The sequence below is a fragment of the Drosophila busckii genome, chromosome 2L, assembly GCF_011750605.1.
Source record: "Drosophila busckii strain San Diego stock center, stock number 13000-0081.31 chromosome 2L, ASM1175060v1, whole genome shotgun sequence".
NCBI lineage: Eukaryota > Metazoa > Arthropoda > Insecta > Diptera > Drosophilidae > Drosophila > Drosophila busckii.
In genome coordinates this window covers 3,579,277-3,594,825 of record NC_046604.1, presented here as the reverse complement: position 1 = coordinate 3,594,825, position 15,549 = coordinate 3,579,277, and the positions used below count along the sequence as shown (strand labels likewise).

Below are 15,549 nucleotides of genomic sequence, written 5' to 3'. Positions count from 1 at the left end.
CGTTTTTTCTTTCTTTCGCCTCTCTGCTGGTTGTGAAAGTAAAAGCAGCGACATAAAAGGGCAACAAATTTGTAAGCAAAACGGGCTCTTAAATTAAGAATTTATTATACAGACATTTTGCAGTTGTAGGTGTTGTTTTTAATCTATAAATTTCAAAAGGGAAAGCCAAACATAAGCATGAGTAATACTTTTAATTTAAATGCAAATTGAAGGCGTTTAATTGGCTTTTCCCCCAATTGGAATCATCTTGTAATTTACATGGTTCAGCAAAAGTCATTAGTCAAAAGATGATACAATTAACAGCCTGCAGATAAACATTGATTAGCACAATTAACAAAATGCTATATGTTGTATAAAATTTAATTCGGCTATATAACAATCAATGGCAACACACGTCTCACCGAATTTTAGTATAAATATATACAAATTATTTATGCATATTTGCAAATTATCTTTTGCTGTTTTTAGCACATGCTTGAAAAAGTTCGCGCATTTTAGGAAAGAGCTCTTAGGCATTGAAAGACTGACAAACACACAAACACACACACACAAACACAGCCATATGCATATGTATGGGCCATGGCCAAAATACTTAGTAGTCGCATTCTTTATGTAGGTTCGATCAAGTTGCTGTTAGCTAAGCACAATTATGCAAATATAAATCAATTGTAAAAAGACTTGAGCATACATAATATGAGCGTTCAATAGCAGCAAAGCGAAAAGGCAAACGAGCGACGACAACAAAGAAAATGCTGTTGTGGCTTTGCAGGAGGGCGACATAAACACAAAATGTAACTGTAACAAGTGTGGGCTGCATGCGGACGGGGGCAGCGGGGGGCTGCTGCGGCGCACTAAGCAGACAAGACAAAGACAAGAAGAACCCCGAGGAGACACATGTACATGTGTTAATGTGTGTCTGTCTGTGTTTGTGTGTGTGTGTGTCACTGCAGTTCATAAAAAAATGAGATTTGAAATCACCTTGGTGATTGGTGATTTTATTTTTCATTTCTTGCTGATGTTGCTGCATTTATTGTAGCGTCAAATCGTTTTGTTTTTGTTATTGTATTGCAGTTTGGCTTTCAAGTTTGTTTTCTCAATATTTACACAAGTGTGCATGTACACACAGTTGCATCACTTTCCTGATTTTTAAGCCAAATTCACATTTTACGTTTTCTGCGCTTGCAACTCTATTTGCTCTTAATTTGTAGACCACTTTGCATGTAATTTTCTTACAACATTATGTACATTGTTGTTGGGTGATTGACCCTTTGGTTACACACATGATTTACGTTAGTATTTATTACACACAAACACAAACTTGCATACTAACTAAAACACTCACTTTGCATTTATTTTGTCGATATTAGCGTTAAGCGTGCCATTACTTTAAATTAAACATAAACCAAAAACGAAACACCCACACAGCGAGCCAACGAAAATTCGTTCAATTTTCATCCGCGAAAAAAACACGTCCAACGCGCTCAACAGTTTATTTTTTTTATAATTTTTGTATTTATTATTTTGCGACTAAGCTGTAACGCTGTTAGAGCGAGAGAACCGAGTTTGTGTTCGACTCAAACGTTCGCTTGAATTGTATGAGTTCGACTCAAAGGTTCGCCTCAATTGTATGAGCAATTGTGCGAGCGAGAGATCCGCGTTGAAAGCCAAATGCTAGTCCAATGTGCTGCCACCACTTAAACGCAGCCAACTTCAAGTAAGCGCAATAGTAGTTTAAATTTAAATTCAAATGTTAAATCCACATTACGTTTTATTATTTAAGTTTGATTATCATATATTTAAGTATAATTAAGTATTAATTGAGTTGTGCTCCAGCATTACACGAGATATCAATATGATATTTATAAAATACTTAAAGAATAATTTAAAAATTGCAAGTAAGAAAGTTGATAATTCATAGAGCTTATGGCAGAGAGTATATTCAGTCAATGACTCGTAAAACTAAGTCTTAAGTGTTCACTTTAAATAGTATTCGACTGCTTGTTGCCATTGGAGGCTTCGCTGGGTGGCACATAGAACCACCAGGCACCAAAGAAGAATACCACTGAGCACAGCTTGCCTATCAAGGCCAGCAGCCACATGTAGCTGCAATAGAAACTGCATGAGAGAATGTATAAAAACAATAGAATGGCACAAGTTACCGGCTTATGTAAAAGTTATCATAGACCAGGCAAGCTCCTCCTGCCTGCTCGTCACAGCTTTCCTGCCACAAAATACAGGATTCATCAATCAGAGCGCCAAATATCAACGGAGCAGGTATAGTGCCCAGCAGTCGCACCACCCAGAACTGCAAGCCCAATGCGAATGAGCGCTGCTCATCCTGCACGCATCTGCAAAGAGTAAAAATGTAAGCTCAAGAAATTAGGAGGAACATAGGAGCAGTTTACCTGAGCGTTGCGGAGAGCGCGGGCATTGTAGCCAAAAATGTAAAGAGCATAAGCACAAAGCAGAAGAGCACAAAGTATAACAGCGTTTGGCACTTGGACTCGCACATAACATTGGTGGCGTCGGGCAAAGAGAAATCCACATCCGGACGTTCAATGCAGCTGCAATTGCTATAAAGCTTAAGGCTGCCCAACTGTTGCTCCTCCACGCAGCCCGCCAGACAGGGACTGTAGTACATGACGCCATCAATGCCACAAATCGGATCATAGTTGTTGCCACAGCTGCAGTTGGCATTGCAATTCGCTTGCAGCTTCAAAGCTGCTGGAATTCCAGCTTCAGCAGCTGGCGCCAGCGCATAGTCCGTGGTGACGCCCGCAAAGGGCGCATTCGGGCAGGAGATCAAGAAGCAGCTGGTAAAGAAGCTGGCAACCAGCGTGGCCAGCAAACACATTTTAATAATTCCGCCACAAGCTAGATTCAGTTTCTTGACCAAGTAACCACCCAGGAAGGTGCCACCGCCGCCAGCAGGCACCGTTATAAGTCCCATGACCAGCGCCGAGTACACGGGCGAAATGCTAAACTGATTTTCAATTTGTTTGGGCAGAAATGCCGCAAAGCCAGCAATCACCAAACCCTCCGTTGCGCCAGCGAGATTCAAAAAGAAGAAGGTGGGATTCTTAAAGAGCGACAGCACGGCCTGCATCAACTTTTGTTTGCCCTTCTGCACTGAGTTGCTGGCATGTGCCTCAGACACCTTGGCCAGCTGCAGCTGCTCGGCGCCTGGCAAGGATTTGGGAAATGCAAAAATGGGAATGGCAATCAGCACACACACAACTGCAGCAAATACAAAGCCAATCCACCAGGCACCGATCCATACCTTGCTGTCACTGGTTAGGCTTAAGCTGTGGACAAATAAATAAAAATATTAGATATATAAATAGATGGTTGATAGAGCACTAAGTTATTTATTTATAAAAAATCTATAGCGGCAATTAAAACTTTTAATGAACGAAAATATTTTAAATTAGTTTAAAGCTTCAAATAACAAACTAAGACTCAGCTGTGGATTAAAATAAGCAAATTTTAAAGCAGTTGAATTATGCATAAAAATAAAAGTATGAGGCATTTGTATAAATAGAAATTAAATGTTAATAGTTGAAGCACTAAGCAATTTAAATATGCACATATTTATTTATAAGAAATATACTTTATGTATGTCTATTCAATTTATTAAAAGTTGTATATAATAAGCTATAATAAATTAATAAATTTCTATAAAATTAGTCGCACCAATGCATAGCTTTGACGCTTTTGTTTAACCCCTTATTCAAATTTAAACAAATAAAGTACCGTTAACAGTAAATTTGCATTTATCGCCAGGAATATAAACAAGATTTTCAACATTTGCGCGCCGCAAGCGACGCGAAGGTCTCAGCAACTTTATAGTATGACTTATGGCATCACCTTGACAATAAGTCGTGCGGTTTATCCAAATGCAGCAACCCATCCACCCACCCGCTTGACAAAGCCACCCCCAATCCCTTGGCTGCTGCTGAAGCTGCTGCTGGTGTGTTTATCAAATAAATGCCTCATGCTCATTCGCACCTTATTTCCTTGTTGTCAGCACGAAATGTTGTTTTATTAGTCTCCGGAGATATTTACGCTCCGGCGTGCTTTGTGCTTGTGGCATTTGCCCGTTGCCACAGTAACAAATGTCGTCGCTTACGAATAAGCCAAAATACGAATGAGTGCAGCCCCCACCAAACGAATCTCTGACCTGACCCTCACATTAAAGCCATTTTAACTGCACTTCACTCGCATTAAATGAAGTTGCCTACAACGCTTAGTAACCAAACATTACGCATTAAGTTTATTAAATATTCATGCAACTTACTCTGCGGCATCCACGTGCAGAAAGTCCGTGTAGATGAGCAACAATTGACCGCCGAGCACGTAACCAACAGCAGGACCAATGATAGTCATGGTATAAAAGATGCCTACAAAGTAAACAAATATATTTGTTATTAAATAAATTAAATCTTATATCTATAAGTTTGCTTCACAAATTGTAAAAGCTTAAGCGCCAAGCACTCGACTACAATTATAGTTTTCAATTGCTCCTTTGTCTTGCCGCCAAATGTTGCAAGTTGATTGTCGCTTAGGCCAAATGGCAATTCAATGCAATCGCTTTATCGTTTGACTGCATCTTAATTTGCATCACAATACAATAGGCAAAAGGACACAAAGCCAGCGGCGTGGCAAGTGGCAAGTAGCAAGTGGCAGAGGCCAATCCAATCCAATACGACGCATTTAATAAGTCGCCGGCATTCGTTGAGCGTTCCTACTATTTGCACATTATCCTTTTTTGACTGCTGCAGGCAACAAATAAATAAAATAGCAGCAAGCAAAAAATAAAATAGAAACGCAGACAGAAACGAATTTTCAATTGTTTCAAAAGAAAAGCGAGCCCAGGATCTGCACAGCTCCTGATAATTCCAAGATGCCCGTCTAGTGAGCCACGATAAACTTAACTAAGAGGCAATAAATTTCGCTGACGTCCTGATTCTAGCTACAGTCCTGGGCCCTTATTCGGGTGACATGAGCTCGGCCTGCCTGACTCAGCAGCAAACTTTTAAATCTAGTTTTAAATATATTAAAAAAGTTTAATAAATGTTATCAAATTTAATAAAATTAAACTTCGTTTGAACGTAAATAAATTAATAATTATAAATTAATACAAAAATAAAAGCAAAGGATCTCCTGAATGTGTAGAACATTTTTTTGAGCATAAATTTAATAAAAATTAATTAATAAAAAGTTTAATTTTTATTTGATTTAAATTATATGAGCGTAAATGAGCTCTAGCAAATTGTGTTAAAAATAGATATTAAAAATGTAAAAATTATGAAATTATTATTAACATATTTAAATCTCAGTTTGTGCCACTGTGCGCTGTTGTCTAAAAATTGGGTCAACAACAAAGGGGGCACACAGATGTGCAAGCGCCTAATACGCATCTCGCGGCAAGTGACAGTGGGTGGCTCAGAAGGGGGTGGTGAGGAGTTGGGTGTGTAGAAACTTCTTTTGGATTGAGGGAGTGCAAATAGCAAATAGTATTTACTTCCCTTTGTAGTTCTGGCATCGTTTGCCAATATTGCAAATAAAAATAAATATGCATGTGTTTGTATTTGTCTGTGTGACAAATACTTTGATATGCCCGCTCACTCCCCCTCACAGCCGCTCACTACCAACTCCCCACTCCAATAGCAAATTGGCGTATTTGCTGTTCGAGAGACAAAAGTTGTGTGTGCGGCAAATGCCTTATCAATTGAGTTGAGACAGTTAAAACTTACCCAAGTAAACAGATGACATCTTTGTGGATACATTCTCATCCAAATAGGTTACGCCCAGTGTAAAGAGCGGCGAGGCGCCAGCGCCATGCAAAAGTTGTGCGGCAAAGAACAACCAAACGGTCCAAGTTAAACTCTCCAAGCCCAACTCCAGCTGCGCCGGCTCGAGCTCCTGGCACGCCTGCGATTGCAAGCCATACGTCTGGTTCGGCTCACATGTGTTCGCCTCGGCTATTGTGGCCCTATAGCTGCCAACCAGAAAATGCGGCAGCGAGAAGATCAGCGACCCCAAGCCCATCAGCAGCAGACCAATGGCAATGAAGCAAGGCTTCGATGCGCCCTTTCGCCCACCGTAATACGTAACGGGCACCAGGCACATAAACGACGCCAAGTCGTAGCCACTGGCCACCAGCCCAGTCTGCCTCGAGCGCAGTCCAAAGCGCCGCTCAATGGTTGAGATGTTCACATTGACAAAGCCATTGACAATGAGACCTAAAGTAAAGAAAGAGTTTTGTAATTAAAAATGTAACATGCAATTCATAAAATTATATTTTCCTTGTTTGAGCATAACATAGTTAATAAATATAATTATTAATTTTTTTTATTTATGGTTGATTATAGAAAATATTCTAACAGCAACTTTATTTTCCTTTATTCTTTGGATACTATAGAGCATGAAGATATAGTATGTTATATAAAAAGTTTCAAGGGTTAAAATAGAAAATAATATTTCATTTGATTTATTTAATATTTTGCAAACAATCTTTGAGTTTTATAACTTTCTGAAGCTTGCAGATTATTTTAAATACATTTATCACCCATAAAAGTAACTGCAAACATTAATTAAACATCGATGTGACTTTGAGCTTTAAGTGCTTGTAAAACCGCCTTTTATATTTCATAGATGCATGCATTGAAATTTACAGATTGTCACGTATTTTACTTATATGTATCCACTTAGCTCTACTTCAAATTAAAGGTTACAACACAAGTCGAAAGGAAAATGCCTGTTTGGCAGCATCCGCATTACTCTTGAGGAAATTGATCCATATTATTGTAGTTTACAGGGGTAAATGACTTATGACTACTTGAGACACGCCCACATAACATACATGGGCCGCCGCCCCCCATGGTTAAACAATTTATAAGTAAAAGGTGTCCAGCGGACACTTTCTTTTGCTTTTTTCTTATTTATTTTTAGAGCGTTTTGCTTTATTGGCAAATAAATTGAATTTGTTGTCACCAAATCATATTGTAAGCAACACAATGGGCAAATACTTTGCTTTATACATTTATTTATGTGCAAAATCAATTTGTCGTACAGATATTTAATTTATAAACCGCCCTCTCTCTTAGCATGCATTGCAATCTGTTGATGGGCAAGACTCGCTTTTGGGTTTTTGGGATAACATTTGCTGCCAAAAGTCATAAAATCAACACACAAGACTTGAGGGAGGATGTTCTTGGTAATAGCCTTTAATAATATTGAGTGTCAGCGGGTGGAGCGGGGCTAAGTTTGAGGGGTGTTAAATTGCAACGCGATCTTCAATATTTATTCACAAAATTTATATTACAAAAATTAGTTAAGAAAATTCTACACAAAAATTCAATTCAAAAAGGTTAATTTTAAAAAAATATACACAAGCTTAGAACTAGATTTTAGATTTTTAATCTATATGTTGTATTAATATATATGTCGGGTTAACACAATTCTCGTTGTTGGACATAATTGCCTTATTTAATATAACCGATTGTACTTGGCGAATAGTCTTGTGTTCACTGCAGCTAACTTAAGAGTGAGTGTTCCTGCCGCAAACACCTCACATGCTCCCTTGCAGTTTCTGTCAAAGACCTCTCACCGTCTCTGTCTCTCGCAGTGACTCAAGAATACACGCACGACAATCGTATTGTGCGTAACTCTCTCAAACTTCTAACCTGATGCATCAAGCCCGTTTCGAACTATTTTGGCCACCTGGCGAATAGCCGGAACAAAGCAAAGAATCAACGTGCCAAATTATTTGTCATACACTGAGTATTTTGGCCACCTGGCGAATAGCCGGGGCAAAGCAAGGAATCAACGTGCCAAATTATTTGTCATATACTGAGAACAATGATTTTAGATCCGACACGGCCATTCTGACACTAACACGTCCTCGTGTAACAAATAACACCAAATTTATCTTTTCGTCTTTTTATTTACAAGATAAAGCATAAGCATAACAAAATTCAAATTTCTTAATTTATTGTCTTATCATGATCACAATTTCACAAATTAACCTCCTTAACCAATATTTTGCTATTTTTTTTTTTTTTTTTTTTATAATATTATTTACATTTCTTTATTTACATTTCTTTATTTATCATTAATGCCACATAATCAAATGCTCCACACGCCATGATCAAAACAACATTCATATGTTTTGCACTTGTGCTTGCATTATCTTTTATGCAAAACTCTGCCATTGTCATTGGCCAGCAGTACTTCTTCGCCCTTATTGGCGTACTTAACTTTCTACAGTGTCTTCAACACTCTCAACATTTTGCTTTTCAACATTCTCAACATTTTCATTTTCTCTTTGTCTGCCGTCTAAAGCGACATTTTTACTTTCGCAATAATCATCAAACACATTTAGTTCCTCGGGCACTTGCCCCTCTGGTAACTTTTTTATATCTTCATGTGCATATTTATAATTTCTTTTATTGGTTAAAGACTTTAAAATGTATCTATCACCCTCTAAAACCTCTATTATCTCAAAAGGCCCTTTGTATTTCGGACTCAGCTTGGTCTGATGTCTTTCTTCACTTTTAAGTAACACAAAATCTCCAACTTTGTGCCTCAGTACTTTTGCCTTATTTTTGTCAAATCGCACTTTATCATAAAGTGCAGTAGCAAGCACATTTTTTTCGGCTTGCGCTCTTACGTTTGATAAGTCAATAACATTTTCTATGTCACTAGGTGGAAGTAATCCTAATGGCCGTGCTACCTTTCCCAATAACATTTCTAAAGGACTTGCTTTCGTAACACGGTTGGTTGTACAATTGATTGCCAACTGTACCTCTCCTAGCACATTCTGCCAAGACTGCGTTCCAACCTCAACCGCCGTTAACATATTTTTCAAGGTGCTCATGATTCGTTCCACCTGACCATTAGCTCGACTTGCGCCAGTGGCTATTAAATGTAAGCTAATTTTCTGATCCGAACAAAATTGACTAAACTTCGCGCCTGTAAAGCACCTTCCCTGGTCAGCTATTATTCGGTTTGGTACTCCAAACAAAGACACAGAGGATTGAACAGCTTTAATGCAACTCTCACTGTCCAATTTAAGGCTATGACTAAGGTAAACATACTTGGTAAATGCGTCTACCTGAACAATAATATACTCCTTCTGGTCATTCTTGCCACTTAATTTTCCTGTTATATCGATGTGGATAGTGTGCCAAGGAATATTTACTTTTGGTATTGGATGCAGCTCAGCCTGCACTTTTCCTGAGGTGGATTTGGACATTTTGCATGTAATGCAGTTGTCAACAAATTTCTTAACATATTTTGACATATTGTCAAACCAGTAAAAATCGTAAGCTTTATCCAATGTTTTATCAAAACCTAGATGCATTATCGACTCATGAACTTGGTTTATAACAGACCATCTGAATGCACGTGGCACCACTGGTAAGCTACGTGTTCTGCCATTTCTCTGTATTTTCCGATGAAGCACTTCAGACCTCAGTTCGTATGTCTTAGCAATATTTTCGGGCAGAGAAAAATCTTTTATTTTTTGTACAATTTCGGTTATGTCTGAGTCTCGACGCTGTTCAGCAATAAGCCAGTTGCTTGAAATTTCAGCTAGATTTACTCTTTTCTCATTAACAATTTTTGCATGATTAGGCTTTGGTAAAAGAGGATTTCTTGACAAAAAGTCTACATGTGCCATTCGTTTTCCCTCTCTATATTGAATATCGAATGTGAATGACTGCAAATAAGCCCACCAACGCTGTGCTCTGGGGGTCAAATCTTGTTTCTTACTAGACGCCTTTAGTGAGTTGCAGTCAGTATAAACAATAAAGTTCCTGCCCAACAAATAATGTCGAAAATGCTTAATCGAGTTTACGACAGCTAAAGTTTCTAGCTCGTATGAGTGGTATCTTGACTCAGCTGGTGAAGTAGTTTTGCTATAATATTCTATTACGTGGGGCTTGCTATTAATTTTATGTAATAAAATTGCACCGTAGCCACTGCAACTAGCATCAGTATGCAATTCAATTGGATGAACTGGGTCAAAAATAACAAGGACTGGTTTGTCGGTAAGAGTAGCAATAACATTTTTCCGTATCTGTTCATGTTCTGCCTTCCAAATAAATTTATTTTTGCCAGAGGTTAAGAAATATAATGGTTTCATTAATTGTGAAAATCCTTTAATAAACTGTCGGAAATAAGATGCTAACCCAATAAATTGTCTAAGTGAAGTGACTGACTGTGGAGGCGGCAGTGCAGTTAACGCTACAATTTTTTGTGGGTTTGGACGAATCTCTCCAGCACTTACACTGTAGCCCAAGTATTGAACTGATGTTTTCAGAAAGGCACACTTTGTAATATTGAATGAAAACCCAGCCTTTGTTAAAACGTTTAGAACGATCTGTAGTCTTTCTAGCGCCTCGCATTTAGTTGAAGCAACTATCATGATATCGTCCATGTAGACAATAACATAAGAGTTTGCAAGATCCCCCAGCGCCTGCATCACCAATCGTTGAAAAACAGCAGGTGCGTTTGTAAGCCCGAATGGCATAGATAAAAACTCGTATTGGCCATCTGGTGTTACGAACGCTGTATACTCAATAGAATCTGCATGTAAGGGAATTTGGTAATATCCACTGGCCATATCTAAGCATGTAAAGTAATTAGCTCCTCCAAGTCTATTAATTTGATCCTGTATTAGTGGTAACGGATATTTGTCAGCGACTGTGTTTGAATTAAGTTCCCTATAGTCAACGCAAAGTCTGTCCGAGCCATTCTTTTTCTTAACCAGTAATATAGGGCTTGCGTAAGGTGAGCAGCTTGGTCTAATTATATTGCATTTTAGCAGTTGACTAATTTGCTCCCGAACTATATCTCTTTCACATGGACTTAAACGATATGGCCTTCTTTGGACAGTTTTTGCTGGGTTAATCAATCTTATTTTCAATTCGCCAACTGTCACTTTGGTACTTGGGATACCATTGATAAACGAATTTGAGTACTTTGCTAACAATGAATTTAATTTTATTTTATCTTGTCCCTCAAGCTCAGTATTAATATCAGTCGGTTCACTGCCGGTACATAAATTAATTATTTTAGCTCTTGAGACTTTAAATTGGTTTGATGACATGAAAATATCAAAGCCCTGATTTAGTATCTCGCGGCCAATCACAATGTCGTTTTGCATATGGTCATCGGCTATGACATAAAACAAAATTTCCATACAATTATCATCAATTTTTACGTTACTTAATATCTGCACAGTACTACATATGCCAGTGCTGCCTATGCCTTTTAACATAACAATATTATTAAATCTTTTACCAGAAAATTTTGTACTTAGCTTTTCTTTCATCAACGAGCATTCCGATCCAGAATCAAAAGTAATTTCAAAAATTTCGTCTCTATGGTTAAGGCATCCCTTAGGTACTGCAACGCTTCACTGCTCCACTCGCTTTTCTCGGTTGAAAATCTTGCTCTTATCAGCTTCCTTCTTTGTACATTGCGTAGATATATGACCCAATTCTCCACACTTATAAGCAAGTAATATTTGGTTTTTCACGGTGATGAACCATCATATCTGCCATGTCGTGTCTTTGTCAGCCGCAAAGAGATTCTGCTGTTTTCTTGAGTTTGCATTCAAACATCTTATGGTCCCAATTTTCCGCAAAAATGACACTCTATTGGATGATTGATTTTTGCCGCTTAGGATAAGTTTCGGGTTGTTGTTCCGTAAAGCCGCTTTTTCTTTTATTAAAAGTGAACGCTTTTAATTCGGACTGTAAATCGGCTCTGGTTCGAACATTTGATGTAAAACTTAAACGCTGCAGTCGGCTATCGAAATTTGCCAATAATGCAAGAGTCACAGACACAGCAATCTTTTCAGTTTCCATTTGACGCCATTTTGTCGTTAGTTCGGTAATCATGCGGCTTGCATGCACAGCCAGACTCTCACCATCGGTTTATTTGACAACATATTTAGAAACATGGCGGCTGGTGTTTCTATAATGTCAAAGCGTTGTAAAAATAATTCTTTAAATCCAAGCCAGGTTATATCAGCGTAGCACACTTGCGAAAGCCATTGCGAAGCGCTTCCCTCCAATGCTGAACTTAAGGGCACAACCAACGCACTGCCTTTTAGCTCATTTTCTTGTAAAATTATTTCAACCGTATTACACCACGATGAAGCGTTGGCGCTTGCCTTGTCTGGGTTGAATTTAGGCAGTTGCACAGATCTGCTCTGCCCTGCGTCAGGTGTAGTTGTTTTAATGGCCCGCACAAGTTCAATTAAATTTTTATTCTGCAACTCCATCATTATACGCCATGGTTCTTCGACTCTTGGAGGCAAAAGGCCAGATCCCACTTCTGATGTCGGGTTATCACAATTCTCGTTGTTGGACATAATTGCCTTATTTAATATAACCGATTGTACTTGGCGAATAGACTTGAGTGCACTGCTGCTAACTTAAGAGTGAGTGTTCTTGCCGCAAACACCTCACATGCTACCTTGCAGTTTCTGTCAAAGACCTCTCACCGTCTCTGTCTCTCGCAGTGACTCAAGAATACACGCACGACAATCGTATTGTGCGTAACTCTCTCAAACTTCTAACCTGACGCATCGAGCCCTTTTCAAACTATTTTGGCCACCTGGCGAATAAACGGAACAAAGCGTACTACAATGTAACCGACCGAGATTAGAACTATTTTGGCCACCTGGCGAATAGCCGGAACAAAGCAAAGAATCAACGTGCCAAATTATTTGTCATATACTGAGAACAATGATTTTAGATCCGACATATATATTTATTTATTCAAGCAAAGCAAAATAAAGTAAGTTTATATTCAAAATGCTTGACTGCTATTTAGATTGAAAAATTGCAATTAATGGAACCAACCACTTCAACGGCCATAAGTAGCTCACCTACAATTTTCAAGTTCTTTAACCCAAACCGAATTAAAAGTCATATGCATATAAAAAGACAATAGCAATAATAACAAAACAGCAGCAATTCAAAATTGTTGCGAATGATTTATGTTAATGCCATGTGAACTGATTAATATTTTCGGTCACGTGCCGCCATTCATAACACCCCCACAAAAACACACCATGGACTATATATGTTCATGTATAGTCTGTGTGTATATCCGAGAACACAGCAAACAGTTAGGGCAGGGAGATTTATAGCAGAACGCGGGCTGGCAAACATTTGTAGGCTGTAAGCTGGCGGAGGAGGAGGAGCGGAGCTCTTGTCAACAGTTTTGACACCAGTTCCGAGGCAAAGCCGTGACGGAAATGCGCTCACGTAGAGCAATGTGCAACAGATGCCGACAGTGCAAGGCCTGATTTGATTGAGGGTAACCCAAATTGTTGTTCTTGTTTACAGTAAAGTCAGCTAATCTGTGGAGTACTCTCTGGCTTACTCCTCGCAGGCTGCAGTTGCTGCCAATTGATGAATTTTAATTAAGCGCATGCATATGAGCAGACAACACTAGTGACTTGGTCCTGCGGCCAACACACAGAAGATGCACTCGCCTCCTTTAGCTCCTTTCAAACTATTCAGAGCACATACAGTTCATTTTTTTTTCTTTCGGTTTCTTTTTTGAGGTTAATGCATCCTGAGGCTAAGCGAGCGCGTCTGTTGACTGCTCTCGGCTCTGGGTCCTGTATATTAATTATTTATTCGCTTGCCATTCAGTAAAATATGCTTCCCATGCAGGGAGAAGAGAGAGAGAGTGCCACAAACGCTTATCAGTTGCACACAGCCTTCGGCTCAACTGTTTTCCTTTTTTTTTTGTTACATGCTAATGAAGCGCTGCAGTTGCCTCAACCTGCCACAAATAACGGTGCAAAGTGTTTCTTAATATCTGCGAGCTTTGGTGTAATAATTGTTTTAAGTCGGAAGTAAATTCAAAAAGATAAGGCAGCCAACAAAATTTTGTTGTATATGCAAAATAGTGAAAATTTGCATTAAAGCAATTTTTTATTACAGATATTGCTACAAATAAAAATAAGTTCTGTATTAATTAAAGAGTTTTCCATAGACCACGCTAATTATTTGTGAGATCTGTTTAAGTCTTAAATGCAATAAGTGACATTTTAAGCGAAAAGTTTTGATTCAGTTTGTTTATTTATATAAATCACTGCTGCTGTTTTTATTTGTTTTTAATTTTAAGCCAACAATTGTGCAACTAACACTTGTTTATCAAATAAAACGCATAAATATTTTAATTTAAATATCAAGTGCGTATGTGGGCGTTTTGGCGACGGCACGCGGCTTTAATTGAAATTAAGTGCAAATACCCAAAGTTGACTTCTCTGCCCGCTTACCTTGCAGTGCGCCGCCCCAGCAGAGCCAGAAGAGCGCCCACTTGGCATTGCAGAAGCGCTGCAGCACCTTGCGGCTGGAAACGGTGCCAGCCAATGGCGCTGCTTCCTCCAGCGCTTCCGTATCCGTATTGGAGCCCGTTGCACTGCGACTGGAGCGCGCACTATTATTATTGTTCATATTGCCATTGGCGCGTTTAGGCGCTGCTGCAGCCGTTTGACAAATGGTGGACAAATCCGCAGACTCTATAGCCACTGACATTTTGTTTTATTATTTTATGCACTTGATTCAAAATTATTTTCAAAGCACTACCGTTACGATCTGCACTGTTTGAAGCGCCAACATTGAGTGAGCCGGCAGCAGTTAACAGCGCGCTGTTAAGTAGATGGCAAAATCAACCCCAGACTAACACCCACGCACGCACACAAACAAGCAGACACACACACACGCGCGCAACAGAGACGCCAGCAGAGCTGCAAGCATCCAGCCAAAATTTATGAATGAAACTGTAAACGTCAACTCACTCCCACTGTCTGCCTGCCCTGCGTTTTTTTTTTTTTTGCTCTCTTTTTGTACCTGGGGCTGGCATATCAACAGTTGTCATGTTATTTGATTTGATTTGATTTCAGGCAATAACATCAGAAGCACTTCTTAAGTGTTTTTTAAACGATTTTATTACAAATAAGCAAAGGCAATAAAATCAACGTAATTCAATTATAAAATCGTTTAATATATTAGGCTCAACAGCATAATTAGCAGCAATGTAATTGTTTTCAACGCGCTAACATAAATATCCCTAGGCATGCAAAAGGCAATTTTAGGGAAATTTATTTTGAAGCTTAGCTTCAGTTAACGGCCATCTTTTCTTGAGCCCTCTGCAGTACAGAAAAGCAATATTCCCATTCCAAAACATACATGTGTATGCAATTGATAATAAAACACATATTTGTTAATTATTTGACTTCATTACAACTTTGAAAATGTTTTTATTCGGTAAATGTTTAGTAGTTTCCGTTCAATAGTTGTTGTTGTTGTTTACTAATATTTTGTTGTAACTAAATATGAGCTTAAATTATGACGAAATAGTATGTAGGTATGCATGTAAGTACGCTCGAAATGCCAATTGAGCAAACGGAAAATTAATCGATTATTAATTAATTGATTTGTAAATTAAGTACGCAGAAATGTTTTAAGTCAATTGCAGATAATAAACAAAGAAAGTCGTTTAAACGATAAA

At 38.5% G+C, this 15,549-nt stretch overlaps 1 protein-coding gene across 1 annotated transcript; it reads right to left on the bottom strand.

The window, feature by feature from the left end:
• Nucleotides 1-1,979: 1,979 nt before the first annotated feature.
• Nucleotides 1,980-14,573, bottom strand: LOC108602959 (solute carrier organic anion transporter family member 4A1). The gene is made up of 6 exons (XM_017991374.2): nt 14,315-14,573; nt 5,757-6,245; nt 4,298-4,400; nt 2,406-3,305; nt 2,160-2,348; nt 1,980-2,103 (listed from the first exon to the last, which is right to left on the bottom strand). The coding sequence occupies exons 1-6, from the start codon at nt 14,571-14,573 to the stop codon at nt 1,980-1,982; spliced, it is 2,064 nt and encodes a 687-aa protein (XP_017846863.2).
• Nucleotides 14,574-15,549: the final 976 nt, after the last annotated feature.